This window comes from Balaenoptera borealis (assembly GCF_965194805.1).
Source record: "Balaenoptera borealis genome assembly, chromosome: 4".
Taxonomy (NCBI): Eukaryota; Metazoa; Chordata; class Mammalia; order Artiodactyla; family Balaenopteridae; genus Balaenoptera; species Balaenoptera borealis.
In genome coordinates, this window is record NC_138861.1 from 57,632,064 (window position 1) to 57,652,432 (window position 20,369).

Consider the following 20,369-nt stretch of genomic DNA (forward strand, 5'->3'; position numbering starts at 1 on the left):
AAATATTATTAATTAAATAATAAATATTATTATTAAATGTTAATTAATTTTTAAAATTTTAGTAAAATTTTTACTATTTTTGACAAAATATTCCTAAAAAATATTTTTTTAATGAAAAAATATGAATTCCTTACCAATACAAGGATTTTAATGTTTTCTTTATATGCCTTATTTATTTTCTCAGGGAATTTCAAAGTCTTTCCATTTGTTACAACTACACTTAATTTTTAAAAAACTACTACAGTTTTTAACAAAAAAGAGATGTTGATTAAAAGTAAGGTCTTTGAATGAATAGTAAAGAAAAAGAATGTCCATATATTTTGTTAGGACAACTGGAACAAGTTCCTTACCCACCAATTAATTACTTGTAATTATATTTACAGTATTCTAGATTAAATTGTCACTGGCAATCTCACAGGCAGTAAGACAGTTTTATTAAAACTAAGTTTCAAAAAGAGTAAGTATATAATGAAGTGAGAACTCTTAAATACTCAGGTTACATTTTAATTGATTCAACTCTTCTGCCAAGCAATTTGGCAAATGGGTATTCATCAAAAGCTGTAAAAGTGTAAATACCATTGGACCCAGGAATAACCCAGAAAAGGTTACACATGAAGATGTTAATTGTATTCTTTTTGGTTTTTTCCCCTTCTCCCTTTTTTTTGGTAACAGCTGTACTGACCTCTCAGACAATTCACCTATTTAATGTGTACCATTCAATAGTTTTTAGTATATTTAGTTTGCAACCATCACCACAATCAATTGTAAAATAGTTTCATCAAAAAGGAACACCAAAACTTTTACCTATCATTCCCCAATCCCATCTCCATCCTCAGTCTCAAGCAACCACTAATCTACTTTCTATCGATAGATTTGCCTATTCTGGACATTTCATACAAATGGAATCATTATGCTAAGTGAAAGAAGCCAGCCACAAAGGACTGCACATTGTTTTCATGGGTCATTCATGTTACACCATATTTCAGTACCTCCTTATTATGGCCAAATAACATTCCATATTATAGATATACCACATTTGACTTACACTCGTGTTGTTTCACCTTTTTGGTCATTATGAATAATGCTGTTATGAACAGTCATGTACAAATCTCTGTGTGGACAGGTTTACATTTCTCTTGACTACCTATCTGGGAATGGAATTGGTATTCTTCTTAAAGTAGTGAAAATCAGAAGCAATTTCATGGTCCTGCAGTGAATGGTATTGTGCAAAAATATGTTGCCGATGTATTATAGAAGGAAGACCATGTAGCAATAAATCCCACGTAAGAAAGACTACGTGAGGTGAAAAGAGCAAAATACGATCCACTTAAAATCCTTCCTGGGCTTCCCTTCCGGTTCTGTCATAGGGACCTACCCCTGCCCCAGGCTTCAATTCTCTGAGGACCAGCCACACTACCTTTCCGAGATTTTTAGAATGTCTCAGCTCCAGAGTCTTTGCACTTGTTGTTTCCTCTGCCTGTAACACTCTTTCCCCAATTCTATGTCCAAGTGGTTTCAAGTCTCACCTTAAATGTCTCTTCCTCACAAAAACCTCCTCTGATATCCCTGACTAGGCTAGGATTAAGTGTTTCCATAGCAGCCTGCAATTTTCCATCTTAATACTTTTGATACTGGTAATTGTTTATTCAGTCAGTAATAAAATATTGAGAGCCTCTTACATGCAGGAATATAGGGTGAAATAAAACATGCAAGATCCCTGCCATCCTAGACCTTATATTCTAAGGAGAGAATACAATGTACAAGTAAGCAAATCAACGTACTGGGTGATTTTAGATAGTGATAATTAGCTCAGTGTTTGGATTGTGAACTCCATGAAGGTAGAAGCTATTTGTCTTGGTTAATTCCAGCTTGCTAGAGTTTATTAGCCCCTGGCTCTCTGAATAAGCTTAAAACAAATTTAAGTGACTTAAAATAGGCATATAAAATACAAATGGAAACACAAATCAACTACTTCTGTAAATGGTTGAGTTTGAGGGTTTTCTTCTCTTTCAAAACTTTTTGTAATTCTACTCTTCTTTTTATAACTAAAACGATTAAAAGATGAGCAAAGTTTACCATAGGTCCGTAAAGGAACCCCAAATAAAACACATTTATACGTCACCACTCACTCGTTAAAGACCTGGTAATAAAACCTACTCGGAAATACTCAGATGTGTTGGTTAAGTGGATAGAATTCCCTTGGCGCATTACAAAGCAGATTCCCTGCTGCCAGCAATATAATTTACTGTTTTAGAAGGTGCTTGAGACTATGCTCCCTGCAATTTCCCGATTTATAATGCGCTTTAGAATCTCCCTCCACCCACGACGTGGCAGCGAAAAAATCCGCAATTCTATTTACACGTCAATGGTTAAGACGAGAACACAGAACTTTTTGCGAGGTCAACAAAGAACGCAAGATCTTTACGCAACAGATCGCGGCCCTTTCCAACAAATCCTTTTACAAGCCCCAGAAACAAAGACAAGCTGGATAAAACCACGTAGCGCTCTCTTCGGCCAGAGGAGCATCCCTATAAGACCCCACCCCCAAGCTAAGCGCTCAGCTGCTTCTTTCTTCCCTGGGCCGCATGCGCAGCGCACTCTCCGGCCACCGCACGCCTCTTCCAGCGAGCTCAGAAGGCGCTTACGTCACCGTGCACTGGAAGAGGAACCCTTCCGCTCCTCCAAGGAAAACGAGTCCACGCACATTTAGCTTCTCTTAGCCCTCCTCCCACCCCAATGCCAGAGACTTTCCCAGCCCGTTTCCAACAGCCCAGCTTTTTGCCGGACTTCTCTGTACGTTCGCTGGACGGAGATCGCGGCGGAGAGGAAAACGGGAGAGGGTCCAGAGGCCAGTTCAGTGTTGTTTACAAGGAGTGAGCGAGTCTAGGAATCGATCCGCGAGGGCGGAGCCGACGAAGCCGGCACTTCTTTGTCCCTTCCCCTCCCTCCCCAGCCTTCCCCGCGAGCGGACGCGGCAGCGCCTCTGTCTCGTTTTTTCTTATTTTTTTCCCCCCCTTTCCCCTTCCTTTTTTTTTCCTTTTCCCCCTTTCCCCCCCTTTCACCATTTCCCCTCGGAGGCGCTTCCCCCGGGCAGGGGCAGAGCCGGTCTCACCCCCCGCCTCTCCCCGGCCCCCGCCGCCCTATGGCGAGAGGGAACCCCCTCCCCACCCGGGCACAAGCGGCTGCGGTTGGAGGAGCGGGACCGGCAGCGGCCTCAGGTCCGGGGGCGTCATGGAACTAATTCGCTGACCGACCCACAGGCCGCAGCCGTGCGTCCCGCTCGAGCGCCCGCGCCCTCCGGCCCGGTTCCCCCTCTTCTCCCTCCTCAGTCGGCCCCGTCCTCGTCCCGCGCGCCCCGTCGCCGCGCGCTGAGGAAAATGAGGTGGTAACGGGCCCCCGGATGACCCCTCGTCACCACTGTGAGGCCTACAGCTCTGCCGGGGAGGAGGAGGAGGAGGAGGAAGAGGAGGAGAAGGTGAGCGGGCGGGGACGGGGGGGCTCCACGCGTCCCCGCGACCCGCGCGCGAGCCCCTTGCAGCCCCGCGCCGCCGGCGCGCGCCCCTCGGCTGAGCCCCGCCCCCGCCGCCCCCTCCGGGAAACCTCCCGGACGCCCCTCTTGTCTCCTCGCGCCTACAACTCAGGCACCTGCCCAGTTTGGAAACGGCTCCGCTGGGTTCCCTTTCGGGCCAGTTTTCCCGTCGGCGACTAACTTTCTTGTAGCAACAGCAAGCTGCCTCCTAATGCGCGTTCTAGGGTCCGCGAGCCTGTGCGGTACACAAAGAAGGGGACACACCCCCGCCCCTAGACCTCGACGCCTCCGCGGGACCCGCGGGAACATCATTCACATTGCAGAGCGGGCGGGGGTGGGGGAGGAGGACGGATGAATGGGGTGAGCCGCTGCGGGAGCTCGGGGGAGGGGCACGTTTCCCGGGGTTGGGGTGAGTCGGGGGAATCTGGAGAGGAGGTGAGCTTTGAATTGCACCCTGTAGGGCAGATAATACCGGAAATTTGAAAAGAGGGCAGAACCCCCTCTGCCGAGCTAGAGGTTTCACTGCAGATCGTTTTGTTAGGAGTTGAGAATTAGACGGCAGAATAGTGGAAGGTATCGCTCCGGAGGCAGGATGGAATCAGACTGGAGATCGTTGAATGTTAGGCTAAAGTATTTAGCTTCTGTTCTGTCAGTGGGAGACACTCAACGTTTGAGCAGCAGCAGTGTGGCTTTAGGATGTTAATAATAACACTTGTTGAGGCTTATTATCGGAGAGGCATCGTTATAAGTGGTTTGCAACTTATTGAATCTTCACGGGGCAGGTAGTTCAGGAGCATTTTACGGGTGAGTGAAACTGAGGCTCCATAAGATTAATTTTCCCACTAGAGGACAGCTAGAACCCGGTGGTCAGAATTCCAGCCCAGGCAGGCTGTGCTATACAGTCTGTGTCCCGGAACAGATTAAAGTAGCGTTATCTGCTTCTGGCTTTTCCAGGTCATTTGTGGCAGAGGAAATAGAAGGGAACGGACAAATAGATTAAGGAAGAAGGGACAGGATTCAGATTTGCTAGTCTGGGACCAGACGCATCAGAGATTCTAAGCTTCTGGACTAGAAGAAGTTTCTCAATACTAATGAAGAGCAGACTAGTAGAATCAGCGTGTGTCGGGAAGGTGCACCGGGATGGTTTGCAGTTAAACTGAGATGAGTGAGTTTACGTGGCAATGTGACATCCTAGTGTCAGTAGTTTAGAGTGGAACTCTAAAATGTTTCTTGGTCAAGATTGGAAGCTTAAAGTGTGTGTACATGTTTTATTCTGATTGTATACTACTTTAAAAATGGAAAGTATTTCATTTTTCTGTCCATGTTTCTTCATCTTTGAAGGGGGCTTAATAATAATACAGACTTAATAATTATACCTTCCTTTGTGTTCGAGGAGTTAATATGGCATAGTACTTTGAACAATACCTGGCCAAGTAGTAAGCACTCATTGTTTTTAGTTGTTAAGCACTTAACAAGTGTAAGCTCTTATTATTATTTATTTGGCACAGTGCTAAACTCTGGAGAGTGTTTGCCATCAAGGAACTCATGGTTAGTAGGAGAGACCAGCCTACAAATAGACAGCTCTCACGGAGCAATTAAATGCAAAAGTAGAATTATGTTCAAGTACATATGATGCAAATGACAACTCTAGGAAGGAGAGTGCAAGCTAGAGAAGGACATTTCAAGTTGAAAGAACAGTATGTGGAGAGTCATGGAGATTGGGATAAAGCAGGGTGTTTTGGAATTATAAGTACCTGTTGTTCATTATTAGGTTAAGGGCGTAAAGTCAAGGAGATAATAATAGAACATGAGGTTTTTGTATGGTCACATTAATAAATCCCTCTTTTTATAAGAGGAACTAAGATCTGGAAGTCAGCACCAGTACAGAATTATTAATGGAGTTGGTGTCTTGAGCATAATAAATACAATAATTACATGTTAATGAAGTTGTTTCTGTTGTATACCCAGCACTGTGCAGCACTTTTCCTCAGAAGAGCAAGAGGCCCTGTATGCTGATTTGTAACATAGTTAATGCTGTACAATTAAGTGTTTTATAAACTATTCACTCAGACATTAAGGTATTTGATAAACATAGAGGAAGAAGCAGAAGCAGCAATTGAAAGAATGGGAGGAGAAATGTGAAACGCTCAAGGTCAGAGTTTATGGAATATGCCAACCAAAATACAGTCTTTTTGTTTTTTAGTTCCTAGAGACTTTTCTGAGCATTCAGAATTCTGAATGTGACCATTAGTGGGCATAAAATAACAACATAAAACTATAAAGTTCTGTTATTTAAAACAGTAAAGTTATATTTTTAGTGTTTGTGTTTTTTCCTTAGCAGGATTCATTTTTCATCTAGCTCAAATAATCTGTTTTTAAAACATTAGAAAGCAGGCTTGTGGATTGTTAGTAAAAGAAGTAGAATTCAAGCCAGTGCTTTCTCCACTGTATCATATATTTTAAAAAAGGAATGTAGAACGTTTTCTCATAAATTATGGTTTCTGTTTTTGTTTTGCTTTTTCTGTGTTGTTAACTTGTAAATAATTTCAAAAAGAAACTACCTGGATTCACTTATTTTCAGCCTTTTACTCCATTTGTTTTATCGTGTCTTCCCTCCCCTCATCTCCCACCCCCTCTCTCTACAGCATTCATTATGGGCCTTTACACCTAAATTTTTCAGTGTGTATTTCCTGAAAATAGGGATATTCTTTTACAGAGTCACAGTAAGGTTACCAACTTTAGTAAATTTTAAATTGATAATTTACTTTTGTCAAATCTGTCCAAATTCTCATTATGTCAGTTGACCCCAAAATGACCTTTATAGCATTTTTCTCTGCAGTACAGGATCCAGTCTAGGGTAAGGTATTGCACTTTTATTTTTCTGTAGCTTGGAAAATCTGGAACATCCCCACAGGTGTCCTCCATCCTTTTTGTTTCTCACTTGTATTATTTATATTTATACCCCATTTTTTAAAGTTTAAGGAAATTTGAACTCTTTTTTTTTTTTCCTTTGTTACATTTCCCTATTGTGAGCAAAGAATGATTGCTTTCTTTTCTTCTGTTGATACAGTGTGTTACATTGATTTCTGAATGTTAAACCAACTTTGCGTTCCTGGGCTAAATCCCACTTGATTATGGTGTATAGTCCCTTTTTTATGTTTTCAGATACAGATTGCTAGTATTTTGTTGAGGAATTCTGCATCTGTATTTAAGAGATACTGGTCTGTAGTTTTCGTGCTGTTGTCTTTGGTTTTGGTAGCAGGATAATAACTGGCTTCATAAAATGAGAAGGCCTCCTCCTCTAGTTTTTGGAAGAGTTTGTGAAGAGTTTGTATTAGTTTTTCTGTAAATGTTTGGTAAAATTCACCAGCGAAGCCACTGGGGCATGGGCTTTTCTTTGACACTAGTTTCTTTACTAATTCAGTCTCTTTAGTACTTGGTATATGACTATTTAGCTTTTTCTGCTGTCAGTTTTGATAGTTTGTTTCTAGATGTTTGTCTTTTTTATCTAAGTTGTCCAATTTATTTGCATACAATCGTTAATATAAATTTCTTTATGATCCTTTTTATTTTTGTAACATAGGTAGTAATGTCCCTTCTTTACTCCTGATTTTAGTACTTGATCTCTGTTTTTCCTTGGTCAGTGTAGCTAATGGTTTGCCAATTTTGTTGATCTTTTCAAAGAACCAACTTTTTTGGTTTCATTGATTTTTCTCTATTTTTCTGTTCTCTACTTCCTTAATTTCCACTATGATATTTATTATTTTCTTTCTTCTGGCTTGCTTTAGGTATAGTTTGGTCTGTTTCTTCCAGTGTCTTAAAGTGGAAGGTTAGAGTGTTGACTTGTGATCTTTTTTTTTTTCTTGTTTATTGAAGTACAGTTGATTTACAATATTGTGTTTCAGGTGTATAGCAAAGTGATTCAGTTATACATATGAGATCTTTTTTAATATAGACATTTACAAGTATTTCACTGTTTCCTGTAAGTTTTAGTACGTTTGATCTTTTTTATTCATCTCAAAGTATTTTCTAATTTCCCTTATGATTTCTTCTTTGACCCAGATTCCTTTGTTTTAAAAAAGTTGTTCTATCATCTAAATATTTGAAAGTCTTATTAAGGGCCTTAATTATAGAAGATTGAGGAACAAGAATCCCTTGAACCTGATCTTATACTTCTTTACATGACTCTATCCTATATGTTCCTCTCAGGTCCCCCACCCATCCTACCCTAAAAGTAATCTTCAAAGGAATCATTGTAAAGGAAGAGTAATTACTAGGGGCAGCCACCCATTGGGGTATGCTGAGAAGGCTGGCAGATCCTGGTGAGCCACCCTGTTGAGAGTAGCTAAAGGAATGAAATAAATAAGTTTTGACAGGAGTTAATCAATTACAGACCAAAATTAGGTTTAGAAGAAGTTCTTAGAACCTATGAAGTTCAGTCTCCATCCAATATAGGTGTTTCTTCTAAATACGTCTAGACAGGTGAACATCTAGTTTATACTGTTTGTGAGGTTGATATTTATGTTTGCATTCGATGAAGTTGTAGTGACTTTGTTTATCTAATTGTGGAGAATTTGAGAAAAGTACCAGTGCAACAAAATTGGAATCTCAGAACATCTAAGCAGAATGTAACAGTAGACAGAATTTAACAAGATGACTTTTTTTTAAGGAAAAAATGCATTTAAGGTCCTGAACAAGGATGTAACGCCCCCCCCCCCAAAGGTACCAAAAACCCATACAAAGTGAGGTGGGTCAGGTGGAGGGGAAGTTCACCCAAGAGTTACCTTAGAAAGTCTTAAGAGTTTTAGTTGAGCATTAATTTTATCTGAATTGATAATGTGGTGTAGCCTCTAAAAAAATAGCTAATGATCTTAGACTGCATTAATAATTAAACTGGTGCTAATTTAGAAGAGCAAAAATCATGTCATGTGAGAAACTCTTGAATGGTTTTTCAGCAATGCAGTGGATGAACTGGTGAGCATGATAGCAGCCTTTAAACATTTGAAGAATTCACCTGTGAAAGAGATTAGACTTGGGTTTGTTTGTTTTGGTTATGGTTTTTTGGTTTTGGCCCCGAGGGTTGAAATGAGCCTTTGGTTGTGTCTCTGTTTCATCAGGATACTGTGCGATGGGCACTGTGAGTAATAAAAACATGATATTCGTAGATATGACTGCAAGGGAATTTATAATTTATTAGGGGAGATAGTTCTTGGAAGAAATTACCTTTGAGTTGGACCTTTCAGGATAGTTATTATTTTCCACTTTCTAAGTTATTTAACTTTTTTCTGCTTAGTATGAAAAGCACTTCATGCTTGATATAGAAAAATTGCAAAAACCCAAGAGTTTAAAGAAGCAAAAAGAAAAAAAATTACAATCCAGTTAACCAGAGGTAGTTTGCAATAGGTTGAATAGTAAGTGAAATATGTGGGGTGATAAATAGGAAAGAGGATAGTAGCTGAAGTTGGGGCAGAGGGAACATGGAAATTGAAGATTAGGTTTGTATTTTTTGTTTTTTCAAATTTTAAATTTTTATCAAAAATTAGGAACTTTTCATATGTTAATTCTAGACATTGAATTTTTTTGAAAATAATCCCTGGAATTTGAAGCATATATGTAATACAGGTCCGGAGTTGAAAAAAGGGAATAGTTATATGAGGTCTATAATGAAAAACCACATTCCCCTGCTGCTTGGCTTCTCCACCCTTTTCTCATTCCCCAGAGGTTAATCACTCTCAGCTCTTACCTATTTCTCTTGTTATTTAAGATCATATTTTCAAGTAACTTACCTATTGCTGTTTTTTTGATATTTAAGTTTTAGATATTATTTATGGTTTTCCTCTGAAATATAAAGATGAGGCTCTCCTTCTACCTTCTCCCAACACCCCTCATCCTACCAGTGTAGTTTTATTACAGCGTTTGTGTTGAAATTTCTATTCAGTATTTTCATTATTATTGCTATGTAAATATTGTGGTATATTATTATGTTTATTTTCTTGCATAATCTTTTTTTCTGAATTTAATAACCTTTTCAGTTGTTTAGCTTTCATCAATCTAGTTGTCTTTTCACATTCTTCAGCAGCTTCTCAATCCAATTTTCCATACACAGTCAAACCTCTATAGTTTCCCTTTTTTTTAAGAAACGTAGAAACGTCTCTCGGACTCTGAGATGCCTTGTACTGTGTTGCTCTTTAGACTTGCTGCTCATTTTAGAGTGCCAGTTACTCTACTGTTGAGCTTTCTAGATCAGCATCGTCCAGTAGAACTTACTGCATTGATAAAAATGTTCCTTTCCTGCACTGTCCAGTGCAGTATCCACTGGCCATGTGTGACAGCTGAGCACTTGAAATGGGGCTGGTGTGACTGAGGAATTATATTTTAATTTTATTCAATTCTAATTTTAATGGCTACATGTGTAGCTAGTGGACACTGTAGTGGGAGCACAATCCAAGATGGTTTCATACTTAAAGGGGGGGATAGTCCCATACTGATTCAATAGAAATGGGTGGGATTTAATGTAATTGATGTAACTTTTTTTTTAATGAAAAGAGGGTTTAGCCCTTATCTGTGTAGATTTTTAAGATAAATATTTGGGACAACTACTTCTAAGAATTCCTAGTCTAAAAAGCCTGTGACTTAAAATTTTTTGACACAGTGATAATATGTTTTGATCAAAGTCCTAAGGTTCTGTCAATTATATGGTCATGTTTTTATTCTCTTTACAACTGAATTTCAGATTTAAAGTGAGAATGTTTTAGATAACTGATGATTATGGTAACATTTTAATATATGATATCTTAAAGAGCTGTAAAATCCTATATTGCCTCATAACATTTTAATTTTGTTTTATGAATTGCTTAATAAGTACCAACATATTTATATAATGCTACAGTTACTATATATATAATTAAATATAGAGCATTGTTTTATATTTGATCTTATAGGTAGCTACATCAAGCTGGGTGGCAGGCAGATCCAAAGGATATCATGAAGTTTCCAGGGCCTTTGGAAAACCAGAGATTGTCTTTCCTGTTGGAAAAGGCAATCTCCAGGGAAGCCCAGATGTGGAAAGTGAATGTGCTGAAAATGCCTACAAATCAGGTAATGATTTCTCTTTTTACTCTAGACAGGTGACTTTTATTAGAACTAAGTGTACTACTATCATATGTAATTGCACCTTGACACTGTATTGGAGAAATATGTACCATTAAAGATACGCTCTATTTATTTGAGAAACATCTCCTTGTTTCATTCTGAAACAAAACAAAAATGAACTGTTTTTGTTTGTTTTGTTTTATCTGAGTTACACCTTTAGGAAGCTAGGTATGTCCCTTCTCTTTTCTTGTGGTACAATACTTAAAATAATAAGCCTTCTTTATTTCTAGATATATAGTTTGCCGTAGAGGCTGAACACAGTCAAATCCTTGTGTTTAGTGATCAACAACTTTCTCTTTCATGAATATTTATAAGGAATTCACTTAAACTACTAATGTAATGTCAATGTTCAAAGCTTCTAGGGAGATAATCAGCAGCTGGCCTCTCAATTACTCTTGGCTGTATGCCTTTTAGAAATTTCATATAGAGTTATTTTTTCCAAATAACTATGAAATTTGTCTATTCCAAAAGTTTACTATGTAACATGTCTTACACATCTTTTTATCCCTAGTACCTAGCATTGTGTTTGGGATAAAAAGTAGTGGCCGAGAAATTTTTGGTATGTGTAGGCAAATGACAGTATCTAAGCTCCTCCTGTGTTGGTTTAGGTTAATCTTTGCTCATAGGTTACTGATATCTGAATGCTTTTTCTAATTCCAACTTACTTTTATCTTCTTTCCCACAAGCTAAAGAAATACATGTTTCCCATTTACTGTTATCTAATTGTCATTTAGTGAATTGAAGATTAGTTAGCTTGAATGAATGCCTTTTATACTAGGAGCATTTGCATGTGCTATCACATTTAATATCATTTAATCCTTTGAAAAAGGCAGTAGTCCCAATTTGTTCAAGACTTCAACTAGTAAGTAGTAGAGTTATAATTTTGAACCTGAGGCAGTTCTCTTCCCATTATACTTTGTTTTTCATTTTTTATTTTTGTATGCTTGTGTGATTTTTAGATTACTGGGGATTCAATCATTCAGTAAATGTTTATTAAGTATCTGCCATATTCTGAACACTATCCTAGCATTGGGGATACAACAGTGAGAAAAACAAATTCCTGCCCTTACGTTCTGACATTCTAGTAAGCCTCAAAGCTTTATTACAGCTGCTTTTAGAACCATTTCTTTCATTCTTCTCCTACTGTCTCCTTGAGTCAGCATGCAACCAACAATGATATACTTTTATAACATGGTCTTCGAAGGTGATATTCTACCAAGATTATAGTATATTGCTATATTATCGCTTAATCTGGCCTATTATTATAGGTATTTTAACAAATATTACTAAGATGTTAGACCAGAGAACAGAACACTATCAGAACTTATAAGAGGGATCTATTTAAGGTTTTGCCTTTAGTAATGTCAGGCGGAAGCCATACTTAATTCTTGTAAAATGTGTGTGGGCTTGGTCTGGTGGGTATAGGAGATAAGATAGAGATGGGAGTAAAGAGCTATAGGGGCTTGAGCCACTTGACAGAATAACCCCAGGGACACTTCTCTATTCTAGTTCTAATTCTTTTTTCTTCTGTGACTCTCAGGGACTGGCTTTTCTACTTCCCTTTCCAATATTGCTTCTAACCATGTTTTCTCTCCTTCTTGACTCCTCCTTGCATAAGAGAAACAATCTTGTCTCTAAAGTTTAGCGTCTAAACCATACATGTATCTTTTCCCACTTTTCTTTTTTTTTGGGGGGGTGCTGGTTAAAACAGAAAAATAAAATATTTTTAAGCTTTTTTCCCTCTAGTTTTCTTATTCCTACCCCTTCCTTCACCTAAACTCTTACTTCAGGGTCATTCTCTCACAGTTTTCTTGTCATTTACATTATCCTATCTTGCAGTTTAGGACAGAGTGGTCATGCAAGAATATTATACACCTATCACTCCCCTTCTATGTGCTCCCCCAGCACTCTATACTTCCTGTATGATAGCACACAATATTATAATTCCCTGATGATTTGACCAAGTTCCATTGAGGTAGAGTTGTCATTTTTGTTTATTGGCATATAATAGGCTCACAGTAAACACTTGTTAAATGAACGTTGATTATCATTTCTTTATAATTCATCCAGGTTAGAGGAGTTCTTTTATATAATAATAGTATTTTCAAGTACACAGCAATTTTGTTACAAATTTGGGGGAAAAAAATTAAAGACTGGTTAAAGTGACATGTATTTTCAGATATTCTCAATTTATTTTGATGTACAGAGTGCTTTTGATATACAAAGGTAAACCTTGCCTCAAGCTGTTTATATAAAGATGATTTCCATTAGAATTTTGAGAAGGAACCTTAAAGGCCATCTAATTATGTGGTTTTCAAATACAGGATCTTGAACCACTGGGCTACTAGGTGTATGAGAATCACCCAGGAGGCTTCTTACATATTCCAGGCCCCTCCCAGACCTACGTTGCTTGTGGTGACAACTATGGAATTTGTATTTTAAAAAAACTTCATAGTTTTATTGATATGCGTTAGGTTTGGGAAACACTGATTTAGTCTAACCACAAAATTAAAAAAAAAGTTCTGACATCTCGGATAAGTGATCCTCTACTTTGCATACTTTGTCCATTCCACCATAGAAAAGCTCTATCAATTATTGGAAAGTTTTTCCTGAATTGAACCTGAAAACTGCTTATTTCTAGTGGCTACTTACTGGTTCTAGTTCTCTCCGCTGGAGCAGTACAGAAAAAATTCATTTTATATTTTAAATGATAGCCCTTTATCTACTTACAGTCAGGTGTTAAGCTCGCAGTCATCTCTTCTCCTGGTTGAATATCCTTTGTTCTTTAACCATTTTTCATTTGACAAGATTGTGCCTCTCAGTTTTTCTTTCTCTACGTATACTCTTTAATTTACTGTGTTTCTTAAATTGTGACATTTGAGTTGTCATTAATGAGCAATAAAGTGAAACTATTACCTCACTTTATCTTGGCTTGATAATTTCATTAATATAGCCCTAAATTAAAAAAAATTTTTATGCTTTGACAGCAGTGTCATGTTGTTGGCTTATACTGAACTTGTTTTTAAAACCTTGTTGTTTTTGTTTCTCTACTTTTAAGCAGAGTTTCCCTTATCCTAGGTGTACTTTAAAAATTTTTAACTTAGGTGCACTGTTTCATATTTATTCTTACTAAGTTTCAAGTTGTTGATGCTGGCCCATTTTTCTGGCTTTAAAATTATGATTGTTATGTAATGTATTGACTTTGTCCTTTTTGTACCATCTGTAGACTTGGTAAACAAATAAATCTATTTTGCCCATAGGTTTTGTTTCTTTTCCTTAAGTAAACAGTTTCTTAAAGTATATGTATACGGATCATAAGTGTACAACTCTATAAATTTTCACAAAATAACACTGTGTAACCACCACATTACTAGCACCTCCTTGTGTCCTCTTATAGTTACTACCATCTATCCCCTCCCCACAAAGAAACCATTATCCTAATATCACAGATTAGTTTTTCCTTGTTTTGAATTATATTTATATATGTAATCATAAAGTGTGTACTGGCCTCCTTTGCTCATCATTTTCTTTGGTGTAAGATGCATCCGTGGTACTTCATGTAGCCATAGTTAATTTAATTCTCATTTCCATGTAGTATGCCGTCATATGAATTCATTTATCCATTCTGCTGTTGATGGTCATTAGAGTCTTTTTTTGTGCTTGTCTTTTGTTGAACATACGTGTACATTACTGTTGAGTATATTCCTAGGGGTAGAATTGCTAGAACCTAGAATATGTGTATACTCAGGTTTAGCAGATACCACCAATTGTGTTACTTACCAAAGTTGTTATACCACTTTTACACCACATTTTTTTTTTTACCCCTTATAGCAGAGTATGAAAGTCCCAAGTTGCTCTGCATCTTTGTCAACCCTTGGTATTGTCTGTCTTCTTCATTTTAGTTATTGTGGTGAGCGTTATAGTATCACATTGGGTTTTAATTTGCATTTCCTTGATAACTAATGAAATTCAGCAGCTTTTCATGTGCTTATTTGGCCATTAGATATCTTTCTTGGTTAAATGTCTGTTCAAATCTTTCACCTGTGTTCCATTGACTTCCTTTTTAAATTGTTAAGAGTTCTTTTGCAGGCTCTGTGTATTACACATATCTTCAGCTCTATTTGTGTTGACTTTTGATGAATAGAAGTTCTTAATTTTTAATGACCAAATTATCAAAAAAATTTTTTTGCTTAGTCCTTTTAAAGAAATGTTTGCCTAACTGACAAAGGATTATCTCCAAAATATATAAGCAGCTCATGCAGCTCAATATCAAAAAAACAAACAACTGAATCCAAAAATGGGCAGAAGACCTAAATAGACATTTCTCCAAAGTAGACATACAGATTGCCAACAAACACATGAAAAGATGCTCAACATCACTAATCATTAGAGAAATGCAAATCAAAACCACAATGAGGAAAAAAAAAAAAAAAAAAAAAAAAAAAACCACAATGAGGTATCACCTCACACCGGTAAGAATGGCCATCAACAAGAAATCTACAAACAATAAATGCTGGAGGGGGTGTGGAGAAAAGGGAACACTCCTGCACTGTTGGTGGGAATGTAAGTTGATACAGCCACTGTGGAGAACAGTGTGGAGCTTCCTTAAAAAACTACAAATAGAACTACTGTATGACCCAGCAGTCCCACTACTGGGCATATACCCGGAGAAAACCATAATTCAAAAAGATACATGTATCACAGTGTTCACTGCAGCACTATTTACAGTAGCCAGGACATGGAAGCAACCTAAATGTCCATCGACAGATGAATGGATAAAGATGTGGCACATATATAAAGTGGAATATTCCTCAGCCATAAAAAGGAATGAAATTGAGTTATTTGTAATGAGGTGGATGGACCTAGAGTCTGTCATACAGAGTGAAGTAAGTCAGAAAGAGAAAAACAAATACCGTATGCTAACGTACATATATGGAATCTAAAAAAGCGGTACTGATGAATCTAGTGGCAGGGCAGGAATAAAGATGCAGACTTAGAGAATGGACTTGAGGACCACAGGGGGAAGGGGAAGCTGGGACGAAATGAGAGAGTAGCATGACTATATGCACTACCAAATGTAAAATAGATAGCTAGTGGGAAGCTGCTGCATAGCACAGGGAGATGAGCTCGATGCTTTGTGATGACCTAGAGGGGTGGGATAAGGAGGGTAGGAGGGAGGCTCAAGAGGGAGGAGATATGGGGATATATGTCTACATATAGCTGATTCACTTTGTTGTACAAAAGAAATTAACACAACATTGTAAAGCAATTATACTCCAATAAAGATACTAAAAAAAAAGTTTGCCTGATCCAAGGTAATGAAGATAGGATTTTGTTTTTCCTTTTTGGTATGTGTGAAGTAAGAGGAGTCAAGAATAATTTTTCTCCATATGGAAAACCAGTATCATTTATTAGAAAGGCATTTTTCGCCACTGCCCTGCAATGTACTTTTTTTTTTCTTTATTTATTTGGCTGTGTCAGGTCTTAGTTGCAGCACGTGGGATATTCGTTGTCGCTTACGGGATCCTTGTTGTGGCACGTGGGATCTTTTAGTTGCAGCATGTGGGATCTTTAGTTGCGGCATGGGGAATCTAGTTCCCTGACCAGGGGTCGAACCCGGGCCCCCTGCATTGGGAGCGTGGAGTCTTAGCCACTGAACCACCAGGGAAGTCCCCCCATGATATATGCTTTTGTTTTTAATCAAGTGACTGCTGTATATGAGTAGATACATTTGTGGGTTAGTTTCTTGCCCCTTTTTTCATCATTGGTCTGTTTGCCTCTATTTAATACCACACTGCCTCAGTTATTGTAGCATTATAATAAGCCTTTGGTGGCATAAACTTCGTTCTTTTTTTTAAGATTGTCTTGTCTATTTTAAGCCCTTTGTTCTTCCGTATGTATTTTTAAATATAGTTGTCAATTTTTGAAAAATAAAAAGAAATTGTGGGGTTTTGGTCTGTAGATTGATTTGGGGAAGAATTAACATGTTTATAATATGAGTCTTCTATTTCATGGACATAGAGTATTTCTCCATTTTTCTTTAAAGATGGTCTTCAGTTTCTTTTAACGTTTGGTGATTTAGGTTTATTCCTGGGTATTTGAGTCTTGTTGAGGCTATTACAAATGGTATTTTAAATTTTTAATTTTTTTTACATGCTTGCTTCTATATGCTGGTATATAGAAATAAAATAGATTTTTATATAGGCCATACTAAATTAACTTACTAATAGTTTGCCGAGTCTTTAAGATTTTCTGTGTATTATACTCAGTCATGTCAAATGTGAATAATCACGGTTTTATTTAGTTCTTTCCAGTCCTTATACTTTCTGTATTTCTTGTTTTACAGAATTAGCTAGGGTTTCCAGAACACTGCTGAAGTCTGAATTTGAGGAGAAAGTTTTCAGTATTTCACCATTAACTATAATATTTGCTATATATTTCTTAATCTTTATTAGATTAAGAAATTCCTTTCTCTGCCTTAGTTTGCTAAGAGATTTTTTTCATGAATAGGTGTTGAATTTTTATACATCATTGGATTTTGTTAATATTTTGGTTAGGCGTTTTGCATCTGTGGTCATGGGTCAGATTGGTTTGTAATGCCTTTGTCAAGTTTTCATGGTAAAGTTATGCTGGCTTTGTAAAATGAGTTGGGAAGTGTTCCTGCTTTTTTTTTTTTTTTTTCAGTGTTCTCAGTTTGTTTAGATTAATATTATTTCTTAAATGTTGGAAGGTTTTACTGCAGAGCCACTGGGGCCTACAGATTTATTTGTGGGAAAGTATTTAATAATCAGTCCCATTTCTTTGGTAAATATGAGGCTAATCAGGTCTTCATTTAAATCTTATCTCAGTTTTGGTGAGTTGTGTTTTTCGAGGAATTTATTCATTTCATCTAAATTTTCAAATTATTTGTGTAAAGTTACTCATATCCTCTTTTTACCATCTAAAGGGTCCATAGTGATGTTCCCTTTTTCATTTCTTAGTTGATTTGTGCTTTTTCTGTCTTAATCACCCTTTCGAGAGGTCTGTCAGTCTTTCAGTTCTGTTGATTTTCCCTATTATGACATGTCTTTTTTTTTTTTTTTTTTTAGTTTTGCTCTTTTTTTCGTTATTTCTGTCTACTTTCTTTATATAATTTGCTGTTCTTTATCTTGAGATAGATGCTTAAATAATTGGTTTTCCAGTTTTCTTCTTTTTTAATATATTCATTTAGAGCTATAAATTTTCCTCAAAGCATAGCTGTCCACCCTTGCCTAGCTTGTTGTTAGGTCCTGTATTGGGTTCTTAGTTTGAGTTGTTATATTTTTCATTTCTAGAATTTCCCTTTTGGATTTTTTTATAGATTTCATTTCTCTCCTGAAAATTGTCATCTGTCTTCCATCCTCTATTTACTTGTATATTAAGTCCTTTTCTGGTAACTCAAAGACTGAGATCTTTTTGTTGCCCCTTTTTTTCCTCTTGGTTTTTGATCACTTAGTTCTTTGTCTTGTCATGCCTGGTTATTTTTGATTGGTTGCTGAACATTATGAAAAATTGTAGAGGCTCTAGATGCTATCTTTCTGCAGGGTGGTTCAGTCTTCCCTCTGGTGGGCAAACTGAAGAGGAGGTTAATCACTTTAATCCACTGAGGGACTGTGCTGGTTGGAGGCTGGGTTGCTGTTGGGTATGGCTTCATCACCTCTGGTTGCCCCCAACTCCTAGAGTGTAGCCAAGGATTCCAGCTGAGAGTTTGGAGTGTTTACTAGTGCCCCTTATTCCTGAAGGGTGCTAAACTCCTCCTGAACTCATTCTTGCTTTTCAAAGCCTTTCTGCTTAGCCTCTGAGATCCTTGTCCTTCCCAACTTCAGAATTTTATTCAGAAAATGAATTAAGAGGAAAGTCAGCTGAGTGTCACATTCAGATCTCTGACCCTCCCTCTTCCCACTAGGTTCTTGGCTCCTCAAGTCTCCAAATTTTGTCTCTTGCCTTGTAAGACTCCCAAAAGCTCTGTTGGTTCTTTGCTCGTACTTTACACCTCTTGCCATACGCACAGGATGGGCAGATGCCTGAAAGGGGAAGCTATGCAGAGTGGTGACTCATCTCTTATTGTTACCTCCTCTCCAGAATCTTGGCTCCTCAAGGCCCGGTTGTCCTAGCAGTTCTGATGCCTTTCTGTTGCTGTTGTTAATAGCTTTTCAAGTTCTCAGCTAGAGTGTAGGTTTGCTGCTACCTACTCAGTCATAGGCAAAAGCAGTAAGGTAATTTTTTAAAAAGTGTTGAACTTAATAGTTGTGACAAGAGATGCTGTGGGAGCACAGGAAGGTACTTAGTCTGACTTGAGTTATTGGGAAAAGTATCTGGTGGGGACTGACCATTGAAATATCTCTTAAAGGATAAATAATAAGGCAGGGAAAAGAGAGGGAGTGTGTTCCAACCAGAGGGGGCAGTATGAGCAAAGGAGCAGTGATGTAAGTAGCATTACAGGAACAAGGAAGAACATAAATACAAGTACTGCTGTTATGAATTTTAAGGCAGAAAGTGATGAAAGGTGAGTGAGGCTGGAGAGGTAGGTCAAAGAGGGATTTGTATGCCATGCCTGGGGGGTTATACTTAATCTTTTAGGTAATGGTGGACCTTTTAGAGTTTAAAGCTGGGAAGGATTTGTGTTTTAATGATCAGAATAGCAGCACGTGGAATATAAAGCCCTGTGTTTTACCAGGTTGAATCAAACCATTGTAAATTCTCTGTGGGATTAGTTGTTCAACCAATTTACTGAACTCTCTTAACCCTATTTGAGAAATCCATATAAGAGAAAACAGATCCCTTGATCAGGAAATACTATCTGGGGTAGGCAGACCTCCTTCCTTCCTCCCTCCCTCCCTCCCTGATGGGATTACTTATGCACAGAACTTAATTGTTTAAAGCTATTTTGATAATATTACTGTTCAGTACAGGTTTGAATTGATTTGAAAAAGTTATCTTAGCATCAGTATCACTTCACTTAAGAGTGAGTCTTCTCAAACCATTATCTTCTGTGGGGTTTTTTTGGTTATTGTTAGTTTTGGCTAGTGTTGATAATACTAGCCGTGCAACAATGCTTTCTTGGCTCTATTCTCAAATTTTTAATATAAGTTAAAGTCCAAAGATTGTCATGATCTCTTTCATAACATTGCATTATAACTGGTTTAAGAGAATTATTTATATGTAATATTTTGTAAATTTGTTTTTTCTGGCATCACAGAGTACCAGGTATTTTTAGAGAAGGGAAAGGACAAAACTAATATTTAAGTGCCTTTTGCATTCTGTGTTTTACATAAGTTATATCATTTAGTTATAAATATGGTATGGAAATCTCTATTTAACTGTGTTCCCGTGTGTTACACCCATACTTACAGAACATTATACCCATCTTCTGTGGGACTGCTTACAGTTATATGTTTGTGTTATTTGTTTAATGTCAAACACCAGATAGTCACATTACATAATATAATCTGTTATTTAGGGTTTTTTTTTTTTCTCCTATATCTCTGACCTGAAGGTAGAATTAATGGTGTTTTTGTTCCTCATTGCTACTCTAGATCATTGTTCTTTCACCTCCCTAAAAGCATCCCCAGTTTCATCAGATTGTATCACCATCTGCCTTTCCTTGTATGAATTTATTTCCTTGTAATTGAATTGTTCGGACGGCTTACTTAACATTACTTTTTTTTTT

General features: G+C 37.5%; 1 protein-coding gene and 1 long non-coding RNA gene across 2 annotated transcripts in view; one reads left to right on the forward strand and one right to left on the reverse strand.

Moving 5' to 3' along the window:
* Positions 1–20,369, reverse strand: part of LOC309627486 — a 564,569-nt gene that overhangs the window by 305,145 nt on the left and 239,055 nt on the right. The gene's annotated exons all lie outside the window — the stretch shown is intronic.
* Positions 2,930–20,369, forward strand: part of CCNI (cyclin I) — a 31,748-nt gene continuing 14,308 nt past the window's right edge. The window contains 3 exon segments of the mRNA XM_082389397.1: positions 2,930–3,475; positions 10,471–10,524; positions 10,526–10,627. Coding sequence (XP_082245523.1) covers positions 3,401–3,475; positions 10,471–10,524; positions 10,526–10,627 — 231 coding nt within the window. The 5' untranslated portion in view covers positions 2,930–3,400.